The 25,994-nt window shown below is 47.3% G+C and overlaps 1 protein-coding gene across 2 annotated transcripts in view; it reads left to right on the top strand.

Annotated features, from left to right (window-relative positions):
• Nucleotides 1-25,994, top strand: part of ATP9B (ATPase phospholipid transporting 9B (putative)) — a 217,108-nt gene that overhangs the window by 104,142 nt on the left and 86,972 nt on the right. For both annotated transcript variants that reach the window (XM_065890491.1, XM_065890490.1), the window contains exon 11: nucleotides 1,790-1,866. In XM_065890491.1, the coding sequence (XP_065746563.1) occupies nucleotides 1,790-1,866 (77 nt within the window). The remainder of the gene's footprint in view (nucleotides 1-1,789; nucleotides 1,867-25,994) is intronic.

The following is a 25,994-nucleotide window of genomic DNA, read 5'->3' as shown; positions in this document are numbered from 1 at the left end:
TTGATGAAGGAATTTAATGTTAAGAAGATTGGAACATATGTTTTGTCAGATTTTTTTGTTATTTGTTTCTCTTAATAATTTATTGATGTGGTATTTTGCAAAACTAGACCTTGTGACCGATTAGAAATTTAAAAGTAAAACCTGTACCACACATAGTTTGCAAGGCTTCTGCTTTAGAGAAAACTTAGTATCTGGCATCGGCCAGCAGGGGAACCCGTCCCACTCGGGCGTCACTCAAGGGGCCGGACCCAGAGAGCTCTGGTGCAGGGCCACAAAAGCAGCATGGAGGCTGAGAGGCAGGACCAGTGGGGGCGCTGGAGTGCACAGCAGCCTGCAGCTCGCGATCCAAAACACGTGCATGTCGCTGCTTCTCAAGCTTCGGTCTCACGGGGCAGTTGTTGTGGGCTGGGAAGTGGGCGACGAAACTCGGTTCCTCACTTCTGGGGTCTTGCTCCTTGATGCTCCTGATGTGCCGTTTGCAGCCCAGCTCAGTGCAGGTGTCACCAGTCGCTCTCTGTGTCCTCCGTTGGTGGAGTGGGGGTCCATAGTCACATGGGGCCACTCTGCTTTGAAGAGCGCAGTAGTGCAAGCCTCACAGCTTCCCAGGGCACACAATTACAAAGGGGGAAAAAAGAGATGCTTATTCTAAAAAAGAGCAAACACGTAACGTCTGCAGGTGTCACTGCTGAGCTGTACGTACCCTGGCATCTTCTGTCTTCCTGGGCGTTGCGTGGAGGAGGCTTTTGGTGGTGTGCTGAGATGTGTGGTGCACAGCTGTCATTGTTATGTAGACCCGAGATCACCTCGGTCACATTTACTCCACAGGTCCTGCCTTAGGACTCACTAAATTCCACACATTACATTAATGTGACATCAAAGAGTTTTTGTATAATTATTAGGGTTAATTCTGCAGTGGTTGTTGATTTCAGTGAGTATTATGGATATATCATCTTTCTCACCTTAATTGTGTTTCTCGCCTTCAAATTTTGTGAAAATTAGAAATATATATGCACAGCAGCAGTTCTAGAGGCGGACTTCCGTGGTTTTTAATTTGACATTCCAGAGATGAATGCCTCTGATCTGAGCCTTTGTAATGTATAGATCGCTCTAGGGGTATTTTACTGTTCTTTTATCTTAAGTTTGATAGACCGCAAAATTATCATTTCTTCTTAACATGTACAATTAGAAAACCAAACTTTCAGGAGACAGGAATAAAAGAGACATAACATATAAATTCAAAATCAAATATTGTCTTTATAATACTCCTCTTACTGTTTTCATTGTCTGTGTCCTGAAATGTGAGCAAAGGCTCTTGTACCTGGTTGTCCTGCATCTTTACAGTGAAAGGATGCTCGCAGACTCTTGTTCAGAGAAAGTGCCCCCCCCCCCACCACCACCGGTACCATCTTGTTTGGGATCACATGAATTGATCAGTTAGAATGTAAGCTCTCTTAATGTAGCTTCAGTGTTAGAGTTACCATTTTAATAGGCATTAATGAGTGAACAGTGTCACGCTTTCTATTGCCAGTGAAAAGAATATTAGTACATTTTCTAATGTTTCGTGTAGGTAAATTAGTATCACTTAAGAAATCATTTGAGTTTTTCAAAGTTTATTTTTAAAGTTGAGATTAGATTTTCTAGAACTACTGAAATTAAATATGCTGTTGGATAAATCTATATAAAATCAAATGGTGTCATAATATTTTCCATCAAAACGATTAAGTAGCAAGTATTACTTCTGTGCATATCCTTCAAGTTTATCTGTAAGGACCACTTTTGTGTTTTGCAGGTACTATAATAGGTGTTGTCATTTATACTGGAAAAGAGACTCGAAGTGTAATGAACACATCCAATCCAAAGAATAAGGTAGGCTAGCTTGAGGACCGACTGCTTGACTGAACTCACCTCCTCCTTTCAGTGAGAGAGCACGTGTAGTTCTGAGTAGCTTGTTTGTGAAACAGAGTTTCAAAATGTTGGTGATTCAGGATATGAATTCTCTGTGTTTGTATAACAGCATGCTCGTGTAGAAGAATTTTCAAAACTCTTTTTTCTTGGTTAATCAGAGTTTTATATGTCTCTTAAATTTTCATTGTTGTATATATAATTTGCCCATAATTTAACAGTTAATTGTGGGTCTTTTAATTTCTCCTCAGTCTGTTTATTTTATAATTTGCACTCTATTTTTATGTTGATGATTCTTTTCTAAAATAAAGGAATCTATATTAATGTTTTTATGGTATGTAATTTGACAGTGTTTTATTGTTAAACCAGTTTTGTTATTTCCATTTCAGAAGAAGCATATTGAAAACCAGATTTTAGTTTTTAGACTGCTTGATTATATTCCTAAATTAATTATATTCCTGTTATAGTCCTAAAGTTGTTGTTTATGCAGTCATCATGCGTGTAAGTTAAATCATAACAAAAGGTTAGTTCGAATTCTCAGTAGTTATGATTTGAACAACACATTTTGTATCAAGTCATAATATGTGTTAATATCTACTGAATGAGAAGCGCTTTCTAACTGTGCATTTTACTCACTTTTCTTTGAAATATAATTTGTGTGTATCTAAGTAGAACAAAAAAATCCTCTCATGGAGTCACACCTTGCTTTGTGAGTAATTCATAGGACAGGTCGTCGTCTGCAGGAAATTTTATAACAAAGCAATAGAAATGAAATAATTCTTTGAAAGACATCTTTTAGGACAAGATATGTTTCATTTTTTCAGCTAAATACTATTTTAAAAAATAGTTAACCCTTCAAAAACCAGGGAAGCATCACTGATGCTGTGAACGCCTAGACCTGCTTGCAGTGCCGCTGACTGCTTCCCGTATGGAGAGCATCCCCAGCTGCCTCCCGGGGTTGCATCTGGTGACATTTTATATTCCTGTATTTGTTAGGGCTCCAGATGTCTGTGGGTGACATGTTTACAGAAGTCAAAGAAAAATGTTGTGCTACTATTATTTTAGTATAAATTCTGATTTTGATAATGGGGGAATAATTCTCTGTCAATTTATATATATATATAAAACTTGGCTTTAATTTGAGTAAATCAAATATACCCAAGTCAGTAATTCTACAGTAGAGTTAAATTATTTAAAAATAAATTACTAAACTAATGACAAGAGTTAGAATCGCATACATAGTTATGTGTGTTTTCTGGCAAGTATGGTATTTTTCTTTAGGAAGCAAAACTTGGACGTCTAGTAACACATATACGATTTCTGGGGGGGGTTTCCTTAATCATTTTACTTTTACACTTACGATGGTATTTGAGGGTAAATTTAAATTTAAATATTAAGTTTAAAATCTGAAAACTTTGTAAGCCAACTTCTTTTCTTGTTCTCCCTTACCCTTCTGTGCCGCTCACTTCCTGTCTCTCACCGTCTGTCTACACACAGCCACTTCTTTGCTCCGGGCACCTTCGGTTTCGGCTCACATGCTTGTTCCCTTGGGTGTTGATCCAGAGTTACTTAGGTGACCTTTCCCAGGTTACTGACCGCAGTGAAGAACTCTGGCACTGGAGGTTGACCAGCCTGGGTTAGAGTCTGGGTGGTGCACTGACCAGCTCTTTGACTGTGGGCAAGCGGCTTAATTCTGTGCCTTATTACTCGGTAAATGCTACCTATCACCATTACCTTTCTACAAAGTGAAATGTGAAATATGAATGAGTGCCGTGGTTTTTCAACCCCACCCTCGTTGTCAGTCAAGACACGCTCCCTGAGTAGTGCCCAGGCCCTGAGCGGCTTCAGAGCTGCCCGCCTTTCAGGCCCTCCCCTCCGCCCTCCCCCCCTGCCCTCCCCTCCCCCCTCCCCCTGCCCTCCCCTCCCCCATCCCCTCCGCCCTCCCCTCCGCCCTCCCCCCCACCCTCCCCTCCGCCCTCCCCCCTGCCCTCCCCTCCCCCCTCCCCTCCCCCCTCCCCTCCGCCCTCCCCCCTGCCCTCCCCTCCGCCCTCCTGCACCCCCTCTTCCTCCTTGTCCTCTCAGCCTCCCTTCCTCCTTCCCAATTTAGACAGCCTTCCCAGTTTCCTTGGCGTTAGCAAAATCTCTCTTACAACAGGAAGAACTCCTTTGGCGTCTTGCAGGATTGGTCTCGGATCCTCGCTCTGCCGCTTGACAGCCTCACGTGGGGAGCAGACGTGCTCTTTCTGGGGCCGAACCTTTCTGGGGCTTGATCAGCGTTTGCTGCTCCCCTTCTGGTTGAAAGCCTTAGGGAAGCTCTCACACGGGCAGGCACTGATCTGAGCACTTTATGTCCATTGTGCCGTGAGTCTGCATGGCAGCCCCCGGAGGAGCCGGAGCTGGCTGCTTTTAGAGCAGGGCGACTGCAGCTCAGGGGGCAGCCTCGTCTGCGTGGGGCTGCCGCTCCCTCAGGGCACTGCGGGTGGCAGAGCTCCAGCCTGAAAACCTTGTAAATCAAGGGATCATCTTAGGAGAGAGAGAAAATCTCTCAATGCGCATATGTCATTAAATCTTTCTAAGTGTTAAATGCCGGATTTATAAGAATAAAAGTCAGGAAAAGGTTGCAAGCATGCTACAGTGGACAAAAAGCAGCAGATGTAATTTATCTAGGGCAAGTATTGATATGTGCTGAAAGAAAAGAATGAGTGATGTTTGAATCCTAAACGGAGGGAAGACAGAAATTAATGTTCGCTGTTTGTAAGACGTTATTATCTGCAGACATCTCAGTGTTCTTCTGTAGCTTACTAAACCAGCAAACTTCTGGATTTCACAGAAGGCTAGTGGAAACAAAAAGCAAACATTTAAAATGCTTTGAATCATTTGCCTGAGTTTCATTGGATTTCTTTGGGGAAGCCACACCGTTCCTAACCCTCCATTCTGAGCGCTGCCCTATGCATGGAATGCCTGTGGGGACAGAGTGTCAGGTGAAACAGCCCCGGAAGCACAGTGGCGCCGCACACAGTGGCGAGTTCCTTCTCTCCTCGTGGACGTGTCTGAGATGTGGGCAGGCACTCTGCTCGGCACCATTCCGCGGGGCCCCTCCTGGAAACACGCCTTGGTGACCGTGGGGATACGAAGAAACTGGCGTGGCAGGTTACACACGCCTCCCCGCTCAGCCGGTCAGCGGTGTGGGTGTGTTTCCTTGGCCAGAGCACTTGAATGGCTTCACCGAAGTTGGAGGAATTAGGGACGTACAGTCCTACCCCAACCGTGGAGGAGGGAGAATTGGGGATGTTTAATGATAAGCACTGCTGACCACCCGCAGTGCGCTTATGGGTGAGAGTTTCCAGCCTTTCACAGAGAGTTAAAAAACAAGGAGGAACCTCGTAGAGCCCTAAAAGTGCCAGCAGCTAGGGTGAAGCAGGGAAGGGTAGCCAGGAAGGAAGGCTGAGAGGACAGCACTTGCAGAGTGGCCGGCAGTTGGCAGCGGGCCGTGTGGCGGAGGCCCCGGAGGTGAAGGACAGAAGGGTCCACGGACTAAGCACATAGAAATCGTGGTGAAGTGAAAAGCTCGGGTGGAGGGCAGATGCAGGGGCAGGTAGAAGCCTCCGAAAGAGGGCTCTCGGCCACGGCTGAGCAGGGGAGGCCGGACACGCTTTGAGGCAGGGCCCAGAGCACCAGAGAAGCCGTGGTGGTAAGAACTGACTGATGCTGCCCTGGGGAAAGGATTTTATTGATTTTGTTTCTGGTGAGAAAACCAATATCACAAAACTATTGATGCTTCCAGTAAAAGAAGAGAGGGTCTTAGTTTATAAAGAGGAAAAATATTCTTTGGAAGAATAAGTTTCATAGGCATCTAATAGTAGCTTAAATATATAAATACAAAATTACTTAAAAGGGAAATTATATACTGTTATATGGAAAACCGCTACCATAGAAAATATGATGTGGCCTCTTTGATTTTGCAGAAAATATTTACGCTCACAGACATAGAAAACTTACAGTTACCAAGGGGAACGAGGGGAGGGGAGGGATAAAGTAGGAGTTTGGGATTGACATATGTACACTACTGTGTATAAAATAGAGAACCAACAAGGACCTACTGTATCGCACAGGGGGCTATACTCAATATTTTGTAATAACCTGTAAGGGAAAAGAACCTGAAAAACAATAGATGTATGTGTGTAACTGAATCACTGTGCTGTACACCTAAAACTAACACGAAATTGTAAATCAACTATACTTCAAAAAAATAAAGAAAAAAAGAATAAAGAAAGAAAAGATTTACAGTCACCTGTTAATCAGCCAGTATCTCCCCGCCCCCACCGCCCTTACTCCGTATCTCACTGTGGTGTATACAGGAGCATCACGCAGATCTGTAAAGTGCTGTAAGTTCCTAGGATGGAAAACGCTACAGTTAAGGCAGTGCTAATTTAAGGGAAAAACAGTTAGTGATAATAACAATAATCGATGTAGTGAAATTAATGCAGAACATGGTAAGAATCTGAGACAGTTCCTAAAAGCATTGAGAAAGATTACAGCCTAACAGTTCAGGCTCATAAATTATTGGGCAGTGTTAGGGACCCAGCTGAATCTTAAATTTCTCATGGAGCCAGTAATGAGCATGTAGCTTTCTCAGGCTGATGTTCAGGAGCCCCTGGGCAGAAGTGCAGAAATGGCTGGTCTAAAGTTCCAGGTTGTGGGGTGGGAGGGCCAGAGGAACTGCCCACAGATGCCCCCGGGAGACACAGGGGCCCTGCAGGTTATGCCACTGCTTCCTAGCGTTCTTAGTACTCATGCCCGCCCGCGGGGACCCCTTCCCCGGTCCTGCGCACAAGTTCGCATCTTTGGTGGCGGCTGTTCCGAAGAGCCGTCTCCCTCTGACATTACCACGGCCGCCTCTGCTGCCCTAGGAACGTGAGTGTCACTTCCCTGTTGAGGCTGGGGCTACTTGTGGACCAGCCTGGGCACCTTGTAAAATGTCGTCCTTGGGTTGAGCAGATGGCTGTTAGCTAAGTTGACCAGTTCGTATTGGTTGTTTCATAAAATGTATCTTAAAAATTACCTACTCAGCTAGTGTCCGAAGCCTGTTTTGGGCCACTCTCCTGTTTGTCATCGTTTTGTCCATCTTGCTCTTTTCTAGCTGCTTTTTTAAAGACAACTTCAGACAGAAAAGGAAGGAGAAAAGTATGATCACTCATATACCCTGAACCAGGTTTAACACAAGTTCCCTACTAATTTCATCTTTTGCTGTGGTTACAGATGTCATGCCACTTTATCCCAAGTGTGCATTCTTAAAAAATAGAAAGTCTGGCACTTTCTGTAGCTGTGCCTCAGCCCCCTGTCTTACTCTGTGGCTCCTGACCTGCACAGCCCAGTTGAGTGGCCCTGGGTTGGCGACATCAGCTTCACATCCGGGGCACTGATTCGACCCCCTAGAGTCCCTCCCCTCAGACTTCCTGAATCCGAACCTCTGGGGGCTCTGACACACACTAGAGACTGAAAGCTACCGTCCCCTCGGTGGACACCGCAGTCGGAGATACACAGAGAATCCTGCAAAATTGATCACACTGTAACTGAATTCTGTGACTGTGACGGACGTCCCACTTGAATTCATCCTTTTAGAATGGCCTTGAAGTTCGTTCTGGAAATCCAACTTGCTAATTTTATGTAATCAGCATATACAGTTTTACCCGTATTACAGGAGCTTATTAGAATACTTTTTAAAATGTAGCATGTTTTATCCAGACATGGAGATTTGGAATAAATCCTAAAATGTTGTTAGGTGGAGGAAAGTTCTAAAGTGTTGAGAAATTCCTGAAGCTCCTTCTCAGGGTTAGAATGTGCCCCTCAGAGTGTTAACTGAGGCAGATGTAAAGCAGGGATTGGGGTCTACTCAAAGCTTGAAAATTGTATTTTAAAACTTTGAACAGATCAAAAGTTTTTATTACTTAGCCATCACTTTTACAGTAATATTTGGTGAAAGTTTAACTTACAAGGACTACAACTTGAGTACTGGGTTGTTTTATAAAACCTAGCTTCGGATATATTTAATAAGATGATACTTGATTACATTTAAGAGGGAACAGATTCTTACAGGAGGTTAAGAAAAATCAATTGTGACAGGTTGCCATTTTCATGCCATTCATAATAAGAAGTTGCTCAGAGCAAAAACAGCAAGGATGAAATGATAATACAGAGTGCTTCCAGCAGTTACTGTAATCCCTTGGGCATATTGATTTGTGTTTCTAATAGAAAAGAAGCTTTCAAATGTCTCATTGACAGACAGACAGGTGATACGTGCCATTATGTGAATTAGAGCCGCTTCTTGTTATCTGAATGGTTGTAAAGGCATTTTCAGATAATAGAGCAAAATAGAATCAGCTGTGGTGTACTTGGCAAGTTGAAATATCAAGGCTGTTTGGAGAATAGCTCTTTTATTTTAAAAAGGGCAGTTTATTAATATTTTAAAAGTCGTGTTGATTTATATTAAAATTTTACAGTAGAAAGATGTATTATTCTCTCTTCTTGTGGTTGCATACCATCATCACAGCCCTTAATTTTTTTAATAGTTGCCTTCTTGAGTAACAAAATATTCTTGAATTTAAATACTTGTTTAAAGATGGGATCATGTGGTTCACAAAAGAGCTGTATGTTGTGGAATATGGTATTACAGTCAATCTACACAGATAGATAGACTTCAGAATGCTTTTTTGATAACTGTTATTAACAAATCATAGTGTTTCAAAGCCTCACCGGGAAGAGATTAACTAGAGAAACAAGCCCCCAGTAAAGTCGTTCGGTGGTACGTAGACAAGGCCCAGTGTGGCTCTCGGGGTTGTGACAGCACACACACTGCCTCACTGCACTTGTTCAGCTGTCCACTTTGATATTACAGCTGCTCACAATTAAAAGTTGTGTTTCTTCATCAGCAGTGTGAATATAAATAAACTTATAATTTCAGGAAAGCAGTTAAGAGGCAAGATGCTGAATGGAGAAGCAGTCCTAATGATAACCTCTGGGACGTGATGCTCTATCAGAGTACATAGCAAGTATCTCAACCGGAAAACTTGGATTCAGTCCCTCATTCCTTTTAAATATGAATTTGATTATAAAGCAGGTGTTCTAAATAGGAAACACAGCATATTTGTTATTTAAAGTAAATACTTTGTATCACTAAAAAGACTTAGTTTACGTAAATTTCTGAATGAGAAGGGCTTACTCATCACCTGTATATAAAATAAGAACTAACGGATTGTATTTCATCATTTCTGAGCAGTACAGCTAAATTCCCTATAATCAAATTCTTAACAGAGAAGGATAACTTATTCAAGAAGCAATTAAGTATTTTGCTTTTGTTTTTTAAAATCTTTGATTCCTTATCCTGAGGCCATAATAACTGTTAGAAATTAGTGGAACTTGTGATGACTTATTTATCATGACATTTCCATCTTAATTTATATATGTTCACAAAACTAAGTATTTATCACTCCCAGGAAGCATTTTTGATGAAAGCCTTTCTGAATGGGTGAGGATATGGTCTGAAATGTCTAGTGAGGTTGAAAATGAGAAGCTTTCAGAACTTCTGTATGAACTAGAGTGGATGGATGATTATGCTGTCAACGAAGACACAAGAGGAGGATCATGAGATCTTCCTGTTGTTTTCAGATTCTCTCAGTAAATATCACCTTCCCAGGCGGGCTGCAAGCCACCAGGCCCTGGTGGGTACGCGTGGTGTCCATGTCCTAGGTAATTATGCAGAGCGGGTCCCTTCATGGTCACCATGAAGAGAAATAGGTCGTGTGCATGGCCGGGGTTCAGAAGCAGACTTGGGGAAAATGCCAAGCCCGAGGTCAGCTGGAAGGGAAGGTCGCTCGGTTTTCTTGCTGTGCCCTGGGAAGGCCTGGGACGGGCAGGACTCTTCGGCCCCCACTGTGGTTCCTCCTTGAGAGGTCAGGGGAAAACCAACATCACTGCACCTGGCAGGCCGTGCGGGGTGCTTGTCCTTGGGGCTGCCGCTGGTGAGGACACCAGTGGGGGCGCGGGAGGCTGAGGTCAAGGCCAGCCCTTCCCCGCCCGCCTGCTGGCTCCATGGGCCGGGAGCCCCCATTCCGCGGCCGCCGCCTGCGGCCACAGCGACACTGGTCTGGTGCCCTCTCCGAAGGCAGGCCCGGGACCAGCACCCTTTCGTGGTCGTGGCATCGGTTGGTGTCTCAGCCTCCGGCACGGTGATGACACACGTGTTGAGTGATCACGTTACTTTTCTTAGGAGTAGTCCATGGTTTTTCCCCTCCACAGTTACCTTCTTCTAAGCAGTAATTTAAAAAGAAGAATATTCCTCAGAAACAAATCTTAACACATCTGGTTTCAACTTAGTTGTCTTTTCATACGTCTGAAAATATATTCTGGATACTAATTATTTTTTTAATTTGAGTTGTCGACAGTTAGAGTAGCAACCGGACCAAACTTTATTTTAAAACATCATTAACTAAAACATGTATATGATACATTTAACATGAAATTAAATAGCTTTCTTTTCCCCTGTGGAATTAGCATTGTCAGCTAATAATTACCTTTTGCAAAACTTTAAAATATATCATGTGAGTTTGAGTTTTCCCACTATAATAAGCTCTTAACTGCGTGAGATTTCTTTTTGAGGGACAGTTATCCATATCAAACATTTCTGAAAGGCTTGTTTTTTGTTTGTTTATTTTTTTTAAGTTTTTCTTGGAGTATAGTTGATTTACAATGTCGTTAGTTTCAGTTGTACAGTGAAGTGAACCAGTTATACATATATCCACTCTTTTAGATTCTTTTCCCATATAGGCCATTACAGAGTATTGAGTAGAGTTCCTTGTGCAATAGGAACAAGTAGGTCCTTATTAGTTATCTATTTTATATAGAGTAGTGTGTATGTGTGTTAGTCCCAATCTCCCAATTTATCCCTCCCCCGACTTTCCTCCCTGGTAACCATAAGTTTGTTTTCTACATCTGTGACTCTATTTCTGTTTTGTAAATAAGTTCATTTGTACCCTTTTTTTAGATGCCACATATAAGCGATATCATAGGCTATTTGTCATTCTCTGATTTACTTCATTCACTCAGTCTGGGTTCTTTTTAAACTGCTTAATACCATCAGAATCAAATATTTTTTCGAGGCCTTGAAGTAAGAATGAAATTTTTTGAGCTCTCTTATTTGAACAAAGTTAGAACACAAAACTGCTATGGGATAAATTACCACAATGTAATAAATGTTAATTTATCTATGGGATAAATTAATTACAATGTAAATTGGTGTGCCAGTGTATTTTCAAGAGACAATAGGAAAATGAGCCCAAAACATATTAGTGAAGGTTAATTAGTCCCCTCCACCAGTAAGCAGAGCCTTCTAATTAGAAGGCTTCAGTAAAATATATTAGTTCAAATATTTGCTGTTTAATATTTTTAAATTGTGGGGTGGTGGTGACATCTGTGGAAGAGCTCTGGATGGGGCACATGGGGCAGTGTCCCTCCCAGTGTGCCCTCCAGGTGTGCCCCTCCTGCTGTGTCTCTACCTGCGAGGCTTGCGGCACTGCCGTGTGGAGAGCATTAAAAGCAGGGGAGGTACGGAGGGAATCTGGTCTGATGGGGATGCTCAGAATCTGTTAGGTACTTCACTTCTTCTGAACAGCTCCATCCTGTTAGTTAACAGTGCTAGATATTGTGTGAGCTGTCTTAAATCAGGTTAGTTAATGAGGGTGGGTTAGTTCAGTAGGAGTGAGTGAGCTGTTTTGCTTGGTTGATTAGAATTTGTGCTAAAATGAGGCCTCGGAAGACCAATGTCCGCCCTGCTGAAGGCTCTTGGTAGTAACGGTCTGTGGAGTTACTTTTCATTTCTGGAGGAGGAAGGCGCACTGGGAATATTTGTTTTGACAGTGAAGGCCAGAGAGGTGACTGTGATGAGGTGCTGATGGTGCGGTACAGGAAGTGGGCACCACCTGGGGCACCTGGGCCGCTTCTGCTGCCCTTGAAGCTTCTAGATTTCTGAGCAAGCAAACGAAACCCGGTTACAGACAGACTGTAACTCAACGGTCCTTTTGATTCTTATTTTCTGAAGCAGATTTAGTTTACAAAATTTTATGCTTTCAAAACAGATAAAGGAGAGGAATTATTTACATGAAAAGTTTATGAATATATTAAACGGTTGCACCCTAACACTCTAAGGATTTAAAATTATGTTTTTGGTCGGGGGCGGAGAAGGAAGGATTTATTACTTGCAGCAAGTAAGGAGAAGGCCGGGGATCTTCCCCAAAGCAGCGTCTTGGATTGAAAATTCTCGAAGTCCTGTAACACACACAGTCTTTGTGTGTTTTATACAGACACACAAACATGTTTGTTCCCGGAACTTTGAAAATGCAATTAGTGCCAGGTTGCCAGTCATGTTTTTTGTAGTGGTCTCTTCGGCAGGAGATGAGGTAAATTTAAAACGGCGCCGTTTATCTGGAGCCGCCGGCTCGCCGCCCTGGCTCCGGCCGACTCCGCTGGGCGGGGCGCGCCGGCCGCTGGGCTTCGGGGCCGCTGTGCGCCGACTGCGCGTGCGCACCCTCCCTGGCGGCCAGCCTCCGGCTCCACGGGATCCGAGTGCGGGCCGGCAGCCTTGTCTGGGATGCCGCCTCCGTCAGACCCTCCCTCAGCCTGGGTGACTGGTTTCCCGCAGGCGGAGGAGGGCGCCCCGCCCCGCGTGCCCCCATCACGATCCGTGCTTCTCCCGTTACAGCACGCACGGGGCACCGTCCCTCAGATCCCTCTCCTTTCTCGTCCGTGCAGCCTGCGCCCCGGGGCCTCTCCCCTCTGTGCTCTGCGCACCGAGCGCCGCGTTTATGCGACAGACGGGCCAAGGCTGGCCCTGCCTGGGCTGTTGCTCTGGTGGCAAACACCGGGCCTCCCGGCCCTGCTGCTCTGGCAGCGCGTGAGCCCGACTTGGTGTGGGCCGCCGGCTGGATCTGCTGTTGCTTGGAGATCAGGAATAAACGCTGCTTTTAAAGAGATTGTAATCGAAAGAGGGAATCTCTCATAGAGACATTTGTCTTCTGCCTCTTTCCTTACTCTTTGTACATGGCAAACCCTTAATAAATAATGACTGGCTTTAGGTGGGACTTGATGTGCTGGCATTAGGGATAGTTTTGGTTTTTTTTACCATTTTTTTTTTCCCTTTTTTTTTTTTTTTTTGCGGTATGTGGGCCTCTCACTGTTGTGTCCTCTCCCGTTGCGGAGCACAGGCTCCGGATGCGCAGGCTCAGTGGCCATGGCTCATGGGCCTAGCCGCTCCACGGCATGTGGGATCTTCCTGGACTGGGGCACGAACCCGTGTCCCCTGCATCAGCAGGCGGACTCTCAACCACTGCGCCACCAGGGAAGCCCGGGATAGTTTTTTTTTTAATGCCCCAAATTAAGTGACTTCAGAGTGAACAAACAGACTTAGGAAGCTAGGCCTAGAAGTCAGACTTACGTCTTCTAGCTAGAAGTCATAGCTAGCTTTCTGTTCACTTTGCTGTTAATACTGATGTGAAAGAGAAAGCTTTTTCTTCACTGCAGTAATGTTGACAGGTGATGCTGTGTTACGTGCAGCCGTGTGACTGCAGTATGGACACCCCCCCCCCCCGGCTCCCCAGGGGCACAGAGTGAAGGCGTAAAAATAAGACAGAAAAAAGGAAAGATTTAACATCACTACGTACAGTTCATTGACCTGTGGAGATGAGCAGCTTGTGTACATTACGATTCAGGGGATTTGTTTTGTTTTGGATGAATATTTAGTCATTTGAGCAACAGTTTTCTTAAGTTAAAGTCAATAATTTGTTTTTTTATTACAATTACAAAAATTGTTTCATAGCCTTAAGATACAGACATGGTCTGACACACACAATATAGAGAACAGAATTTTCACAATAGATCAATTTAATGTTTCTAATTCTAAACAATATAAAGAAAAATGACTCCTTCCGTGGTTTAATTTCAATCTAAGGCGATGCCTCTGCCCCGTACTTGAGGTGAAAGCGACGCCATTGCGGCAACCTCGCTTCAGAGGGTGAGTGCGTGCCCTTCGCCCTGGGAGCAGTCAGCTCAGGTCACTGAGGAATGTGCTGTAGGTTCAAGAAGGAAATCAGATTGAAGTGTTCTTACAGTCTCGAATTAGTAATCAATCCTTACTCAAGATATGCGCTTAAATCTTGGCTTTCTGGATTAAGAATCATAACAATTTTGAAGGTAATTTATGGTTGCTAATTAAATAAAATAAAAATAAATAGGTTCTGGACATTTTAAAGTATCATGTCATTTGCACAATTTCATTCAGTACACATTTTAAGTCATTGTAAGGATGTGTAACACGCTAGGTTGTAATTACATGTTCTCTTTTGTTTTAACGCTTAGTTAGTACATTAAAGACGAAGCAGGACACTCAAGATCCACATCTCCTCTATAAAGTAGGAGTAACGTCAGGAAAGACATTTCGTATGTAAGATTTAAGAGTGACTAAAGGGTGGTTGAATTATTTTCCCCCTAAAATGACTATAATTAGTTCAAAAAGGACAACAATGTTCAGCTTGTTATTTTGTTAATGCTACAGTATTAGTTTTTCAGATTAAAATGTGAGTTGCTTGGCCATCCTTTTGTCACCTGGGAAGGCAGGGTCCTCCCCTTGCTGGTCCAGCCCGCTCCTGTCTACTGTCTGACCTGAGTTCCTCTGTTAGTTCTAGTTGTTGTATGCTGGTCCAGCTAGTTGCTGCTGTTGCGAGTTAATGTAAAGTTGTTTCTTTCTGTTTATCCTCGTTTGGTGTCAATGTACCATATAAGTCGTGTTTCACACTAACAAATGGAGTGTAAACTCTCTGCGGGCCATTTAGTGGTGACTTCTCTCCTGAATGCCCTGGAAGGCTGATGAGCTGCTTCTCATGCACTCAGCAAACACGTACCTGTGTGGGTGCTTCGTGCGGTGCAGTAAAGACACAGGTGCGTGAGCATCTTTCCCTCAAGGAGCTGTTGTCTGCTGATGTGGCAGACACAGTAACAGATCATTTAAAAGCTAACTTGACCTTGACAGTCTTTGTGTTGGTAGGGTGTTTGGGGAGCACTGAAAATTGGCCCTCACAACCTGGCTTGTTAGGGAGACCTGGCCCGAAGGGAGCCAGACCTGCGAGGAGGGATACACGGTGGCCCAGGGCAACGGCCCGGACCAGAGCGTTTCAGCTGTGCTGGCGTGTGCATTTCGGAGGGAGTGGCGGGAGCCGGGGTTGAAGAAACGGTCGAGGGTGGATCTTGGAGGGTCTCCCATGCCTCTGATGCCTGAGCCGCATCCTGGACCAGGGCCACGAGCCCCGGCGGAGGTGCACGCTCCGGTTGCTCTGAGAGCTCTGTGGAGGGCTGATGTAAAAGATGAGGCGGAAAACCCATTGGGCCCGCGAGACGCACTTCAGACCGTTGAATGTCGGAGTCGCTGCAGCCTGTGATTAAGGACGCGTCGCCGGACACGTCAGAGATGCTCAGAAATGTAGTTAGCGGCACAAGAGAACTGGGAATTTAAAAATATTAATGTAAAGGAAAAATATAGTAGTCTGGTGCTCAGCTTTTGAGTTTCTAACTCCAGGCGTACCCCAGAGATACTGTGGGCTTGGTTCCAGACCGCTGCAGTAAAGTCAGGCACGCAAATTTGGGGTTTCCCGGTGCGCATAAAAGTGATGTTAGACGACACTGCAGTCTAGTGAGTGTGCAGTAGCATTGTGTCTAAAAACACAGTGTACATGCCTTAATTGCAAATGCTTTCTTGCTAAGAAGTGCCAACCATCATCGGAGCCTTCAGCGAGTCACAGTAGTGACGTCAGAGATCAGTTATCACAGATCACCGTAACAAACGTTAATGATCATGAAAAGGTTTGAAATACTGCAAGAATTTCCAGATTGAGACAGTGAGCAAATGGTGTTGGAAAAATGGCACCGATAGCCTTGCTGGACACAAGGTTGCCACCAACCTTCAACTTGTAAAACTCACAGTATCTGTGAAGGGCAATAAAGATGAGATGTGCCTGTAGGTCTAAACAGATTTGACAGTCCTGAAAACCGAGACTTTGATTTGCAAGAGCTGGGTGCTGTGGAGGCTGAAGAGGCCAGGGGAACAGGGTAGAGCCGAAAGCATGAACAGTGACAGAGATGACGCAGACCCCCACCGTCGACGCCCCGGCCTCGACGGGAAGCAAGGAGGATGGACGTGGTGTGGGTTTCTTGCCTCGCTTGGCAGCTCCCCGGACTGGGGGAGGACTCGGAGGCCAGTGCTTGGCCCCGCTGGAGCCCTGACTGTCCCGGGCTCCAGGCTCATGCAGGACGGGGCCCCCAGGAGGAGGGTGCAGACTGCAGAGAAGGGGCCTGGGCCTGCGAAGCATTCAGTGACGAATGGGAAAGTGCCCTGTGTGGTGAGGGACCTACGCTCCCAGAGCTGACGTCACACGGGGAGCGGGCAGGGAAGGCTGAGAGTGTCTCCCTACTCTCAGAGGCCACTAAGTGCCCATCATCCCGTCCCACAGGTTAGATGTCGGGGAGCGGAGACAGACTGGCAAAGGCCCGAATACAATTTAACTGAAATCCGGAATCCTAATTACTAAGCTTCATGACTGAGTTAGAATGTGACCGGGTTATATTCCCTTCGAGCAAACGTCAAGAAATTTATTTTAGGAGATAAAAGACTTGGCGCGTCCGAGCCCACGTCCTCTAACAATGATCCACGACCTAAAACGTGCCAAGTGTTGACCTTCTGAGGTGCTTCTGCCCTTGCAGGTAGAGAATCTAGATGCAGTGAGGTACGACTCTGCATCTCCTGGCCAAGATAGAGACCAGAGGGTCAGGTGGAGTCGAGGGGGTGGATACTGTACCCATGGAGACCGTGTGAGGAAGGGCAGGGCCAGCAGAGGAGGGCCCGCGGTCAGGCAGAGGCAGGAGCCGAATCTGAAATGGAGAGAAGCCTCGAGACCCGAAACGGCCACAGATGCCCAACGCGGCAGAGCACTACAATCTGGACTAGAAAACAGTTACGGGACTGACTGGAGGACTTTGGTGAGCTCTGGGCAACAGAACTTCCAGGAGATGAAGGTGAAGCTAGCTGTAGGGCAACAGGGGGGTCGGAGGTGGACGCGGTGAGCGGATGTGTCGAGGCCCGGGGCGGAGACGGCACGGCCAGGTTTCAAGGCCGGGCCAGTAGCAAGGGAGGCGCCGAGGATCCCAGAGAGGCAGAGCCACTGGAATAAAAGCCCAGCGGAAGCAGCAGTGTCTTCAGCGAAGAGGAGTGGTGGCCCCGAGCCGGCGGAGGGACCTGACCTTCATGAAGCAGGAGGCGCTGTGGGCAGGAACAGGTGAGTTGAGGCTCAGGCGGTCCTGCAGTCGGTCGGTCAGGGGCAAACTGGGGAACGTGGAGAGGGGAGGCTCGGAGGCCAGCAGGCAGAGGACAAGGACATGGACGGGCCCGGTACCGAGGGCCCAGCAGAGGCTGGAGTCGCGGTGTCCAGGAGAAGTGTCCAGATTGCTGCGTGACCTTCCCCAGCAGAGCTGTGCTGCTCAGATGGAGAAGCAGTGACCCAGGTTTGGGATTTGCTGTCCAGGTTCTGAGGGGGGCGATTCAGAGGGAGGCGCTGTGCAGTAACACACGGTGCCCACGTGCAGGGTGGCTCGTGTCCGCGGGGAGCGCGCTGCTCAGGGTGCTGCGGCCGTCCTTGCATCCCCGGGCCCTCGGCCCTGCTTCTGCTTCTAGAGGAGCTGGGGGAGAAAAGCACCGTCACAGCCAGCCTCAGCCCCGGCCCCACGGTGGCAAAGAGCTGAGCACACATCCCCGGACAGACACATCAGGTCGCAGCCCAAGCCTTTGGGGCCGCCAACCAGTAGGAAAACCAAATGCCCACTTCGACACACTGTTGGAGGGCGAGTGCCGACTGGTGCACGTGAGAAGCCCTGGGGGCCGCAGTCTGGGCGGCTCCGGCTGCAGGAACTCGTCGGGGGCCGGGGTGGAGGTCCGAGAAGGGGCATGTCCTCCGTCACAGGGGCTTACCTGTGGGTGGGGGTGCCCATCCCTGCCCCGTCCCACCTGGGGAGGGCCCTTCTCCTGCCCAGTCCCCTCGTCTGCCTGGCTCACCGGTGGGGTGGGGAGTTGAGAAACACCTGTGAAGGTGGCCTGGATGGGCCATGAGATCGCAGGAGGCTCCCCTCCCCACCTTGCACCCCGGTGCCGGCGGGGCTCCAGCAGAGGGAGACTCTGAGGAACGGCGTCTCAGAAGCCCAGAGTCAGCAGAGGGACACACGGGGCACCGGCGGACTTGGCAGCCTCTGTCACCCACGGCTGCGGCGACGTCAGACACACCAGCTCCTGCCCAGATTAACATAAAACCCCCCCACCGAGGCTTGTTTACCTCTCTTCTTACTACCTCACGCTCATTACATGTCCTGCTGCAGACAGGCATTACAAGCTGTGTACTGAAGGGTAGGGAAAACGGTCTGGAGAAACAAAGCAAGCATCAGACCCAGACTCAGGTATGGCACAGCTTTTGGAATTACCAGACAGGGAACGTGAAAGTAACATGCTAAGGGCTCTGGTAGAAACAGTAGACATCATGCATGGGGAGTGTCGTCGGGGTCATGGAAACTCCAAGGAAGACTCAAATCAAAGTCAAGCATAACAGGAACCAAGAGTGCCCGTGCTGAGCTCTCAGCAGCCTGGCCAGGGCCAAGGAGGGGACCTGTGAGCTGGAAGACATGTCGGGGGAAACTTCCCAGGCTGAGGAGCAGAAACAAAGGAGAACAAAAAGGGGGAAACAGAAAATGGGACAGAGCATCCGAGAAGCGTGTAACGGTCTCAGCAGGTGTAACGTATCTGTACAGGGCACCAGCAGGAGAAGAGGGAAGGGGCGGAAGGAATATTCGGGGTGAACCTGGCTGAGGGCTTTCTAGACTTGATGATAGACACCTAATTACAGACCCGGGAGCCTAGAGGACACCAGGCCAGATGAATGCCCAAAAGTCTAAGCCCGCTGTAGAGCCTTCCCACTGCAGCAAACCACCGGCAAAGAGGGAACCCGGAAGAAGCCAGAGAAATAGAGGCGTTGGCCTCGAAAAGGAGCGGGACGCTTCCCACCACATGGGATTGGGGGAGGCCTGGCTGGTGTCATGGTCATCATGCAGGAGGGGGCGGTGGTGGGAAGGGAGTTGACACAGCCTGGACACAAGCAGGGAAGGTCCTGATGACCCGAGGGTGGCGAGGACTGGCTGGAGGCTTCGGAGTCCAGAGTGAAAAGGAGTCAACACATCCAAGCAGGTTAGGAGTTTAGAGCGTGGGATTCCCGTCATCTCTGCCCCCTCCCCAGACCCACTGTGCCCAGAACCGTGGTACTGCCAGGCCTCCCCCAGCAGTCACTGGCCAGGGTCGGGGCTGGGGGTGTGGGCTTCCTGCCAGCCTCGCCGAGCCTGCTCTGCCTGCAGTCTGTGTGGTCCACTGACCGTGTTCAGTTTGTGGTCACAGAGCAGAGGCTGAGCCCGTGGGTAGGGTTTCCTCCGTTGACTTCTACCAGCATTTCTGTATTATAATCTTAGATTAATGCATATGTTATTTCCTCAGCTGCCCACTCATTTTCTGAGGTTTCAGAGATGCTTTTTATTTAGCAGCTGTTAGGTCATCAGATGCAGTTTTGCACCTGAAATAGTCCTCCATGTGTCATTTGACTTGACACTTACGCCACAAGGCAGCGTAAGCTGTGCTCCCATGCAGCTGCGAAGCCTGTGGTCAGCACTTGAGTTTTGCTTAAGAGCAAGAATAATACTTCATTTCTGTTATACTTTTTTGGTTTTCGTTCTTTAATTTTGGTTGACTTAACATAATACACAAAAGTATACCAACTTTAAAAAGCATGGAACTCGCTGAGTCACCACAAAGCGAGCGCATGCCCCAGCCCCTGACGTGGTCAGGAACTAGCGCTGTGCCAGCATTCCAGAAGCTTCCCTCTCTGCACACCTGCTCTCCCGGAAGGGCGCTGTCCCCGTGTCTCCTTGACTGGCGACTTGTGTCTGTTTCTGAAGGTTACAACGTGCGGCTGTACGTGCGTGCATTCTTCTGCCTTTGGCCTCCTGTGTACACTGATGCGCATGGGGGTTTTGTCCGTGTGTCACATGTCACAGGGCTCTGTTCGTTTGCGTGTCTGTGCACCGTCCCGCCACAGGACTGGCCGTAGCTGCTTGGAGAAGCCATCCTGCAGCTGATGGGCCCTCCGCTGTCCCGAGTCGCTCTGCCCGGGCGTCTGTGTGCACCGTGTCTCAGTGCAAACACGTGCGTTTCTGCCGCGTACGTGCCTAGGAGTGGAGTTGCTGGGTCACGGATACGTTTACATTCATTTTGTGGAATCCCGGTCCTCCAGAGTGATGGCGCCAGTGTTCACTCTTCCCTGCAGCGTGAGGATTCAAGTTCCTCTATGACCTTGTCCGCGCTTGGGTTGTCCGTTTTTTTAAAGAAGTGTTTAATGTTCTATTGAGGATATAGTAATGTCTTATTGTGTTTTTATTTTCCGTTTCCCTGAGGACTAGCGAGGTTGCATTTCCTCTGCACGTTGATGGGCTGCCTGGGCATCTTGGTTTGAGGATCACTTCAGTGCGTCTTTTGTGCATTTTCCCGTTGGATCGTTAGTCTTTTTTCATTATTTTGTAGGAGTCCTTTATGTATCCTGGCACGAGCACTCGCTGGTTATGTGAGTATAATGTCCTCCCTCTCTGTGCCTCCTTACTCTCTTCAGTGTGTCTTGACAAATAGCCATGCTCAGTTCTAATGGAGTGCAATTTATCAGTCTTTTCATAGTTTAAGAAATCTTTCTCTACCCTGGGTCACGAAGGTACTCTCTTATCTTCTAGAAGTTTTGCTATTTACCTTTCTCAGTTAGATCTCTAGATGTCTGGAATTGGGTTCTGTGTTTGTTATGAAGATGGGAAGTTTCCATTTTCTCCCCATGTAGATTTCCAGTGGACCCATAACCAGCTGTTGCAGGTCCATCCTTTCCCACCGCAGGTTCCGGCATGAATCATACGTGCACATGCGGTGGGTGTGCATCTGGACCTCCTCTCTGATTGGTCCTCGATTCCCTTTTTGTGCTAATCGTCTGTAATTACTATAGCAAGTTTAATTGGGATTGCATTTAATCTCTATAGATCTTTGAGGAGAATTGATTTTTAAATTCTGAGTTTTCTTAATCGATGAATATTCTATATCCTTTGTTTATACAGGTATTCTTTAATTTTTTCAGTAATATTTTATGATTCTCTCTGTGTAGAGCTTTTGTACACCTTTTGTTTGATTTATTTCTAGGTATTTAGATTCTGTTGATGCTGTTACATTCATTATCTTTTAAAATTTATTTTCTGTTTGCTGCTATATAAAAATACAATTGCAGCAAAGCTTTTTATTTCCAAGTTGGTTTCCCATTCAGAATATTAAATATATGCTTTGCACTTTAGTTACAGGCTGAGTCGATGTTGAGCTCTGTCATCTCGAGAGCTGATCCTTTCTGGCTGACTGATGGGTTTTTCATGAGAAAGTTGGCGTCTCATCCGCAGTGACCCCCTCCCTGGGTTAGTCAGATGCTGCTGTCTCGAGGCCACTGGGGGTCCGTCCGTCTTTATGGGAGCAGGTTGGACTGTGGGTACCTGCAGCACGGGAAAGAGGCCGTGCACACACTTGTACTCCTGGTTAGTGTCAGGCCAGGGTGCAGCGCGACTCTGAGGACTTGAAAATCAGGTCGGCCCCGCCATGTTGATTCTCACTCGTACACGCCCAGATCACGGGAGTGGTGGCTGGTTGCTTCGAAGCTGCTCCGCGTGGTCCAGATGTCCCCCAGCCCCCTCTCCTCACGGAATTGGTGAGGCGGGGATCGCCTCTGATCTGTGGGCACAGTGTACGGAGGCCCCTGACCGTCCTGGCCCTGGACCCCCCTCCTCGGGAGCTGCGGGCGGGCGGCAGGTAGGGTTTATTTGAAACTGGCTTCCCTCCTCTGCCTCCCGTGTGGGGATGGTGGCCAGTGAGGAATGGCTGAGGGGCTGGAGCTGAGGCGGCCTCCCTCCCGCGGGAGACCATTGTCGCTGTACTTGGCTGGGCTTCAGAAGGGGGAAGATCTGCAGTGTCAAGTTCGGGTATTATACAGCAGCATTTTCACGTAGATTTGAAAGTAAGTGGGGGAAATAAAAGTGAAGGTAAAAATAAGATCAAAGGAGAAAGACATGTATTTTTATCACATCAGTAAGAAGAAGAATGATCGCAGTGGGCATTTAAATGAGCAATTACTGTGTGTCGGTTACATGCCTAGGAAGGTGGCCATGGAGCCCGTCCTGAGTCATCAATACAAAGGGTCAGAGACCCAGATGTGCCCAGAGCTATTTCGCCTCTTAAGAGCTTCAGAAAGCCCAGCTGGAAGGCGCGTGGGGCAGCTTCGTGGTCATGTAGAGTGACTGGTCCAGACGGGGCTCTGGCATTGGCGCACGCCCACCTGCGGCCCCCTCCCTCCACTGCCCCACAGTTTCGTGCTAGGTCTGCGTCCTGACACGGAGACAGGGGTGGTGAATCTAAGGACAAACCAAAGTAAATCACTGTGCTTCACGCCGATGCTGCCACACCCGCCCGTGCGCACAGACCCTTCCCGTGAGGCCAGCCCAGGGTGAGGCTCCGGGCCTGTTGTGGCGGTGACAGAAGGACGGCAGGATGCCGTGAGCCTGCCACGTTACGGCACTTTGCGCAGTCCCGGAAGAACTCATTCGTTTGAATGCCAGTCATTATGGTGCCATTTCTTACCATCGTGTCCTACTTATTTTGAAAGGAAATTGAAGAAAAATTAGCTTACCTGCAGTGTATCGTTGTTTAGGAGAAATCTGATGACCAAAGCTTACTTCAGGCAGTTTCTTTTTCATTTAAAATTGTCTTCCCCTAAGTTATGTGATTCCCCTTTAGGAGGAGTGTGTTTCTCCCTTGCTGTTTTCTTCAGAAAGGACAGTTAATCGTCAGTTAATCATCATTGCTCTGAGAGATATTGGAAGACACCTAGGATGCAGGTCACACCTCTGAAAGTCTGGGATCCAGGAGAGTCCTGCTGGCCTGGCGTTTCTACACAGGAGAGGAGACGAGTGGCCGCTGCCTCCCCCGGCCCCCGCCCTGGCTGCTTCCAGAACAGCGGAGCCTCAGGGTCCACACTCACTGCCACTGCCCCGCTGGTGCTGAGCTGAGTAGAGGCGTTCACAGGAGAACCTATGTGTAGCACAGGAAGAGCGCCCGTCCAGCAGAAGGCTCAACACAGAGCGTGTAGGTAGGATGAGGTGCTTTGTCCCTTAACTGCTTCACCAGGCAAAAGACCCTCAGCTGAGTGTTTACTTCCTTGGTCCTTGTTTTGGTTACAACATTTAATCACTTTGTTTAATCTGTTCTTCTTTTCCCAAAGTATAGTAACGGCTGCCAGTTGAGCAAGTTTCACAACTTTTAAATAGAAATAGTGAAGGAGAACATTCTGATAAGGAAGATGTGGCCAGTCTTCATTTCATAAACCTAATGGGAGTCTGTGTATTTAATGGAAAGTACAGCTACAGATCTCATTACGGGAGTGGGAATGATATCGTTTCTGTTCACATCAGCCAGCCGGGGAGGCCCGTCTGCGGCAAGGGGACGGAAACCGCAAGCTCGGCCATGCACCTTAGCCCCCTGGAAGTGAACCAGAAATTTAACCAGGCTGGAGTTAAGCCGAGTAACAGAAATCATGCAAAAGCACTTTGCAAGTTGTAAAGGCTATTGGCTTGGAAATTGCTAAGGTCATAAGCAGTCAGAAATTAATCAGTTATAAACAATTTAGACCAAAATGAAGCCATTTTATGTTATTAATGGGAACTCATCTTGTTAAAGTAAATTGGTTATGCATTTCGTTTGTTTGTCTGAAGCATTTAAAAATTTTATTTATTTATTTAATTCATTTATTTTTGGCCGCGTTGGGTCTATGTTGCTGCGCGCGGGCTTCCTCTAGTTGCGGCGAGCGGGGGCTACTCTTCGTTGCAGTGCGCGGCCTTCTCACTGCGGTGGCTTCTCTTGTTGTGGAGCTCGGGCTCTAGGCGTGTGGGCTTCAGTAGTTGTGTCACACGGCTCAGTAGTTGTGGCGCACGGGCTTAGTTGCTCTGCGGCACGTGGTTTCTTCCCGGACCAGGGCTCGAACCCGTGTCCCCTGCACTGGCAGGCGGATTCTTAACCACTGCGCCACCAGGGAAGCCCTGTCTGAAGCGTTTTCGCCTGCATTTTTTTTTTCACGGGGAACATGTCAGCTTCACCTGAATGGCCCGTGAGGGGTCCGTGCCCCCTGCGGATGCCACAGTCTGTCTAAAATCGTACTGCTTCCTATCTCCTGGCTTCAGCCAAGCTGCAGTGACCTAAGACTTTAGTTTTGAGCCAGGAGCCTTGACAGACCACCTTGAGATTTGAAGTCTTTTCTTAGCTCACCAACACCCTTTCATGGTGACGCGTGTCCCGGGTCCTTGGGGGCTCTCCTCGCCTCCATGACAGGCCAGGGTGCCAGGGGGGGTCTCGTCAGACTCCTGCTGTGTGGCTGCTTCTTGCTTTGGCCGTAAACGGCCTCCACCCGAGTCAGAGCCTGTTGGGTATACTTTGCCCTACGACAATTCACTAATTACTAGAATTTTAGCTCTCTTAGTGTAGGGCACCCTCTCCGTCATTAGGTGCACGTTCTGAACAGCTAATATGTGTAATTACGTTTAAAATAAGTGCGCTCCAAGTGATTAGCAGCATTTTGATATCAGAGTTGTGACCTAGCTGTTGTCCTCTGGTGGCTGAGTAATTGTGTCTGAGAGCTTTCGAGTGTGATAGTTGCGTAACACAGCGCTTCCTCGTGGAAGGTCTGCAGGCTCTCGGTGACCCTGAGCTGCCGTCTGGCGCAGACTCTAAGTGCTGCTGTCATCTGCTGCTAATTGCTGTCACCTGCCGTCGCAGGCCCTCGGCGGAGATGGCGTGAGCAGGCGGCCTGTCGCCATCGGCGCGGGTCCTCTCGGCACGCGCAGGTGCACCCCGGAAAGAAAGCACGGCGGCGGGCTGGGCTTTCTCAGTAGAAGCACTTTTCGGTTAGTTTGCATTTTAATACACAAGGTGGGGAAAATGGTGACCGTCTTGTGAAGGTTATTACTTCACTAAGTCCAAGCGTGTTGCCTGTTTTATGATTTGTTTTAATGGTTCTGGCGCTTAGGAGCCTATTAGGCTGGCGAGATTGTTTCCACGATGTTCTACAGAAGACTTCTGTAATCCTCTTTCTCAAGCGGATAAGCTTCGGTCGGGGCACTCGCCTATAGCACCATATTATAGTAATGTATTTTACTTGTAATTTAGAGAACAAGAAGGATGCCCTGATTTGAAGGCTAAGCTGTCCCCTGTGGCACTGGCACAGCTGATAATCGCGAACTAGAAAGATGTGTATATCAAATAGTTTACAAAATGAAGCCAGCTGTGTTTCCCTACATACTGTGGCTTCCTGACATGCATCATTAAACCTTATTAGCTACTTCCTTTTACAAAGATTCTTGTAGTCTTGAACATTGCATATTAACATTTTCTGCCCCTCCAACTGGAAATTATTTGCTTTATTGTAGAGTGTCAACTTGCTCTGGTTTCTGATGCATTCTAATTGGTACTTTAGAGTATAATCATCGTGAGATACCACGCCATGCATTTCTTTATTTGGAAAGTAATACAGACCTTTTCACCGTATCTGTCAATCTGGGCAACTTTTCACACAACTCCCAGCTCTTGGGATTGCTTACAAGCCATTAAGTATGAAATGGTTCATAAAGTGTCCTTGAAGACATAAAGTAACACAAAGATTTTAGATGGTTTAAAGTAGTGCTATATTTTGCCAAGATACCAGTAATAAACCTCTTGAGTAGAGAGTTAATAATAAAAGGGTAGTTAAGAAGATGAAAAGTTTATTTAACCATATTATGCTTGTCATTTAAAAATTTCAGCAAATCTCCTGAATTCCGTTTTCCTTTCAAAAGAATGCAAATCATGAGAACTATGG

The sequence above is a fragment of the Phocoena phocoena genome, chromosome 13, assembly GCF_963924675.1.
Source record: "Phocoena phocoena chromosome 13, mPhoPho1.1, whole genome shotgun sequence".
Lineage (NCBI taxonomy): Eukaryota > Metazoa > Chordata > Mammalia > Artiodactyla > Phocoenidae > Phocoena > Phocoena phocoena.
This window is presented reverse-complemented; position numbering and strand designations above follow the sequence as displayed.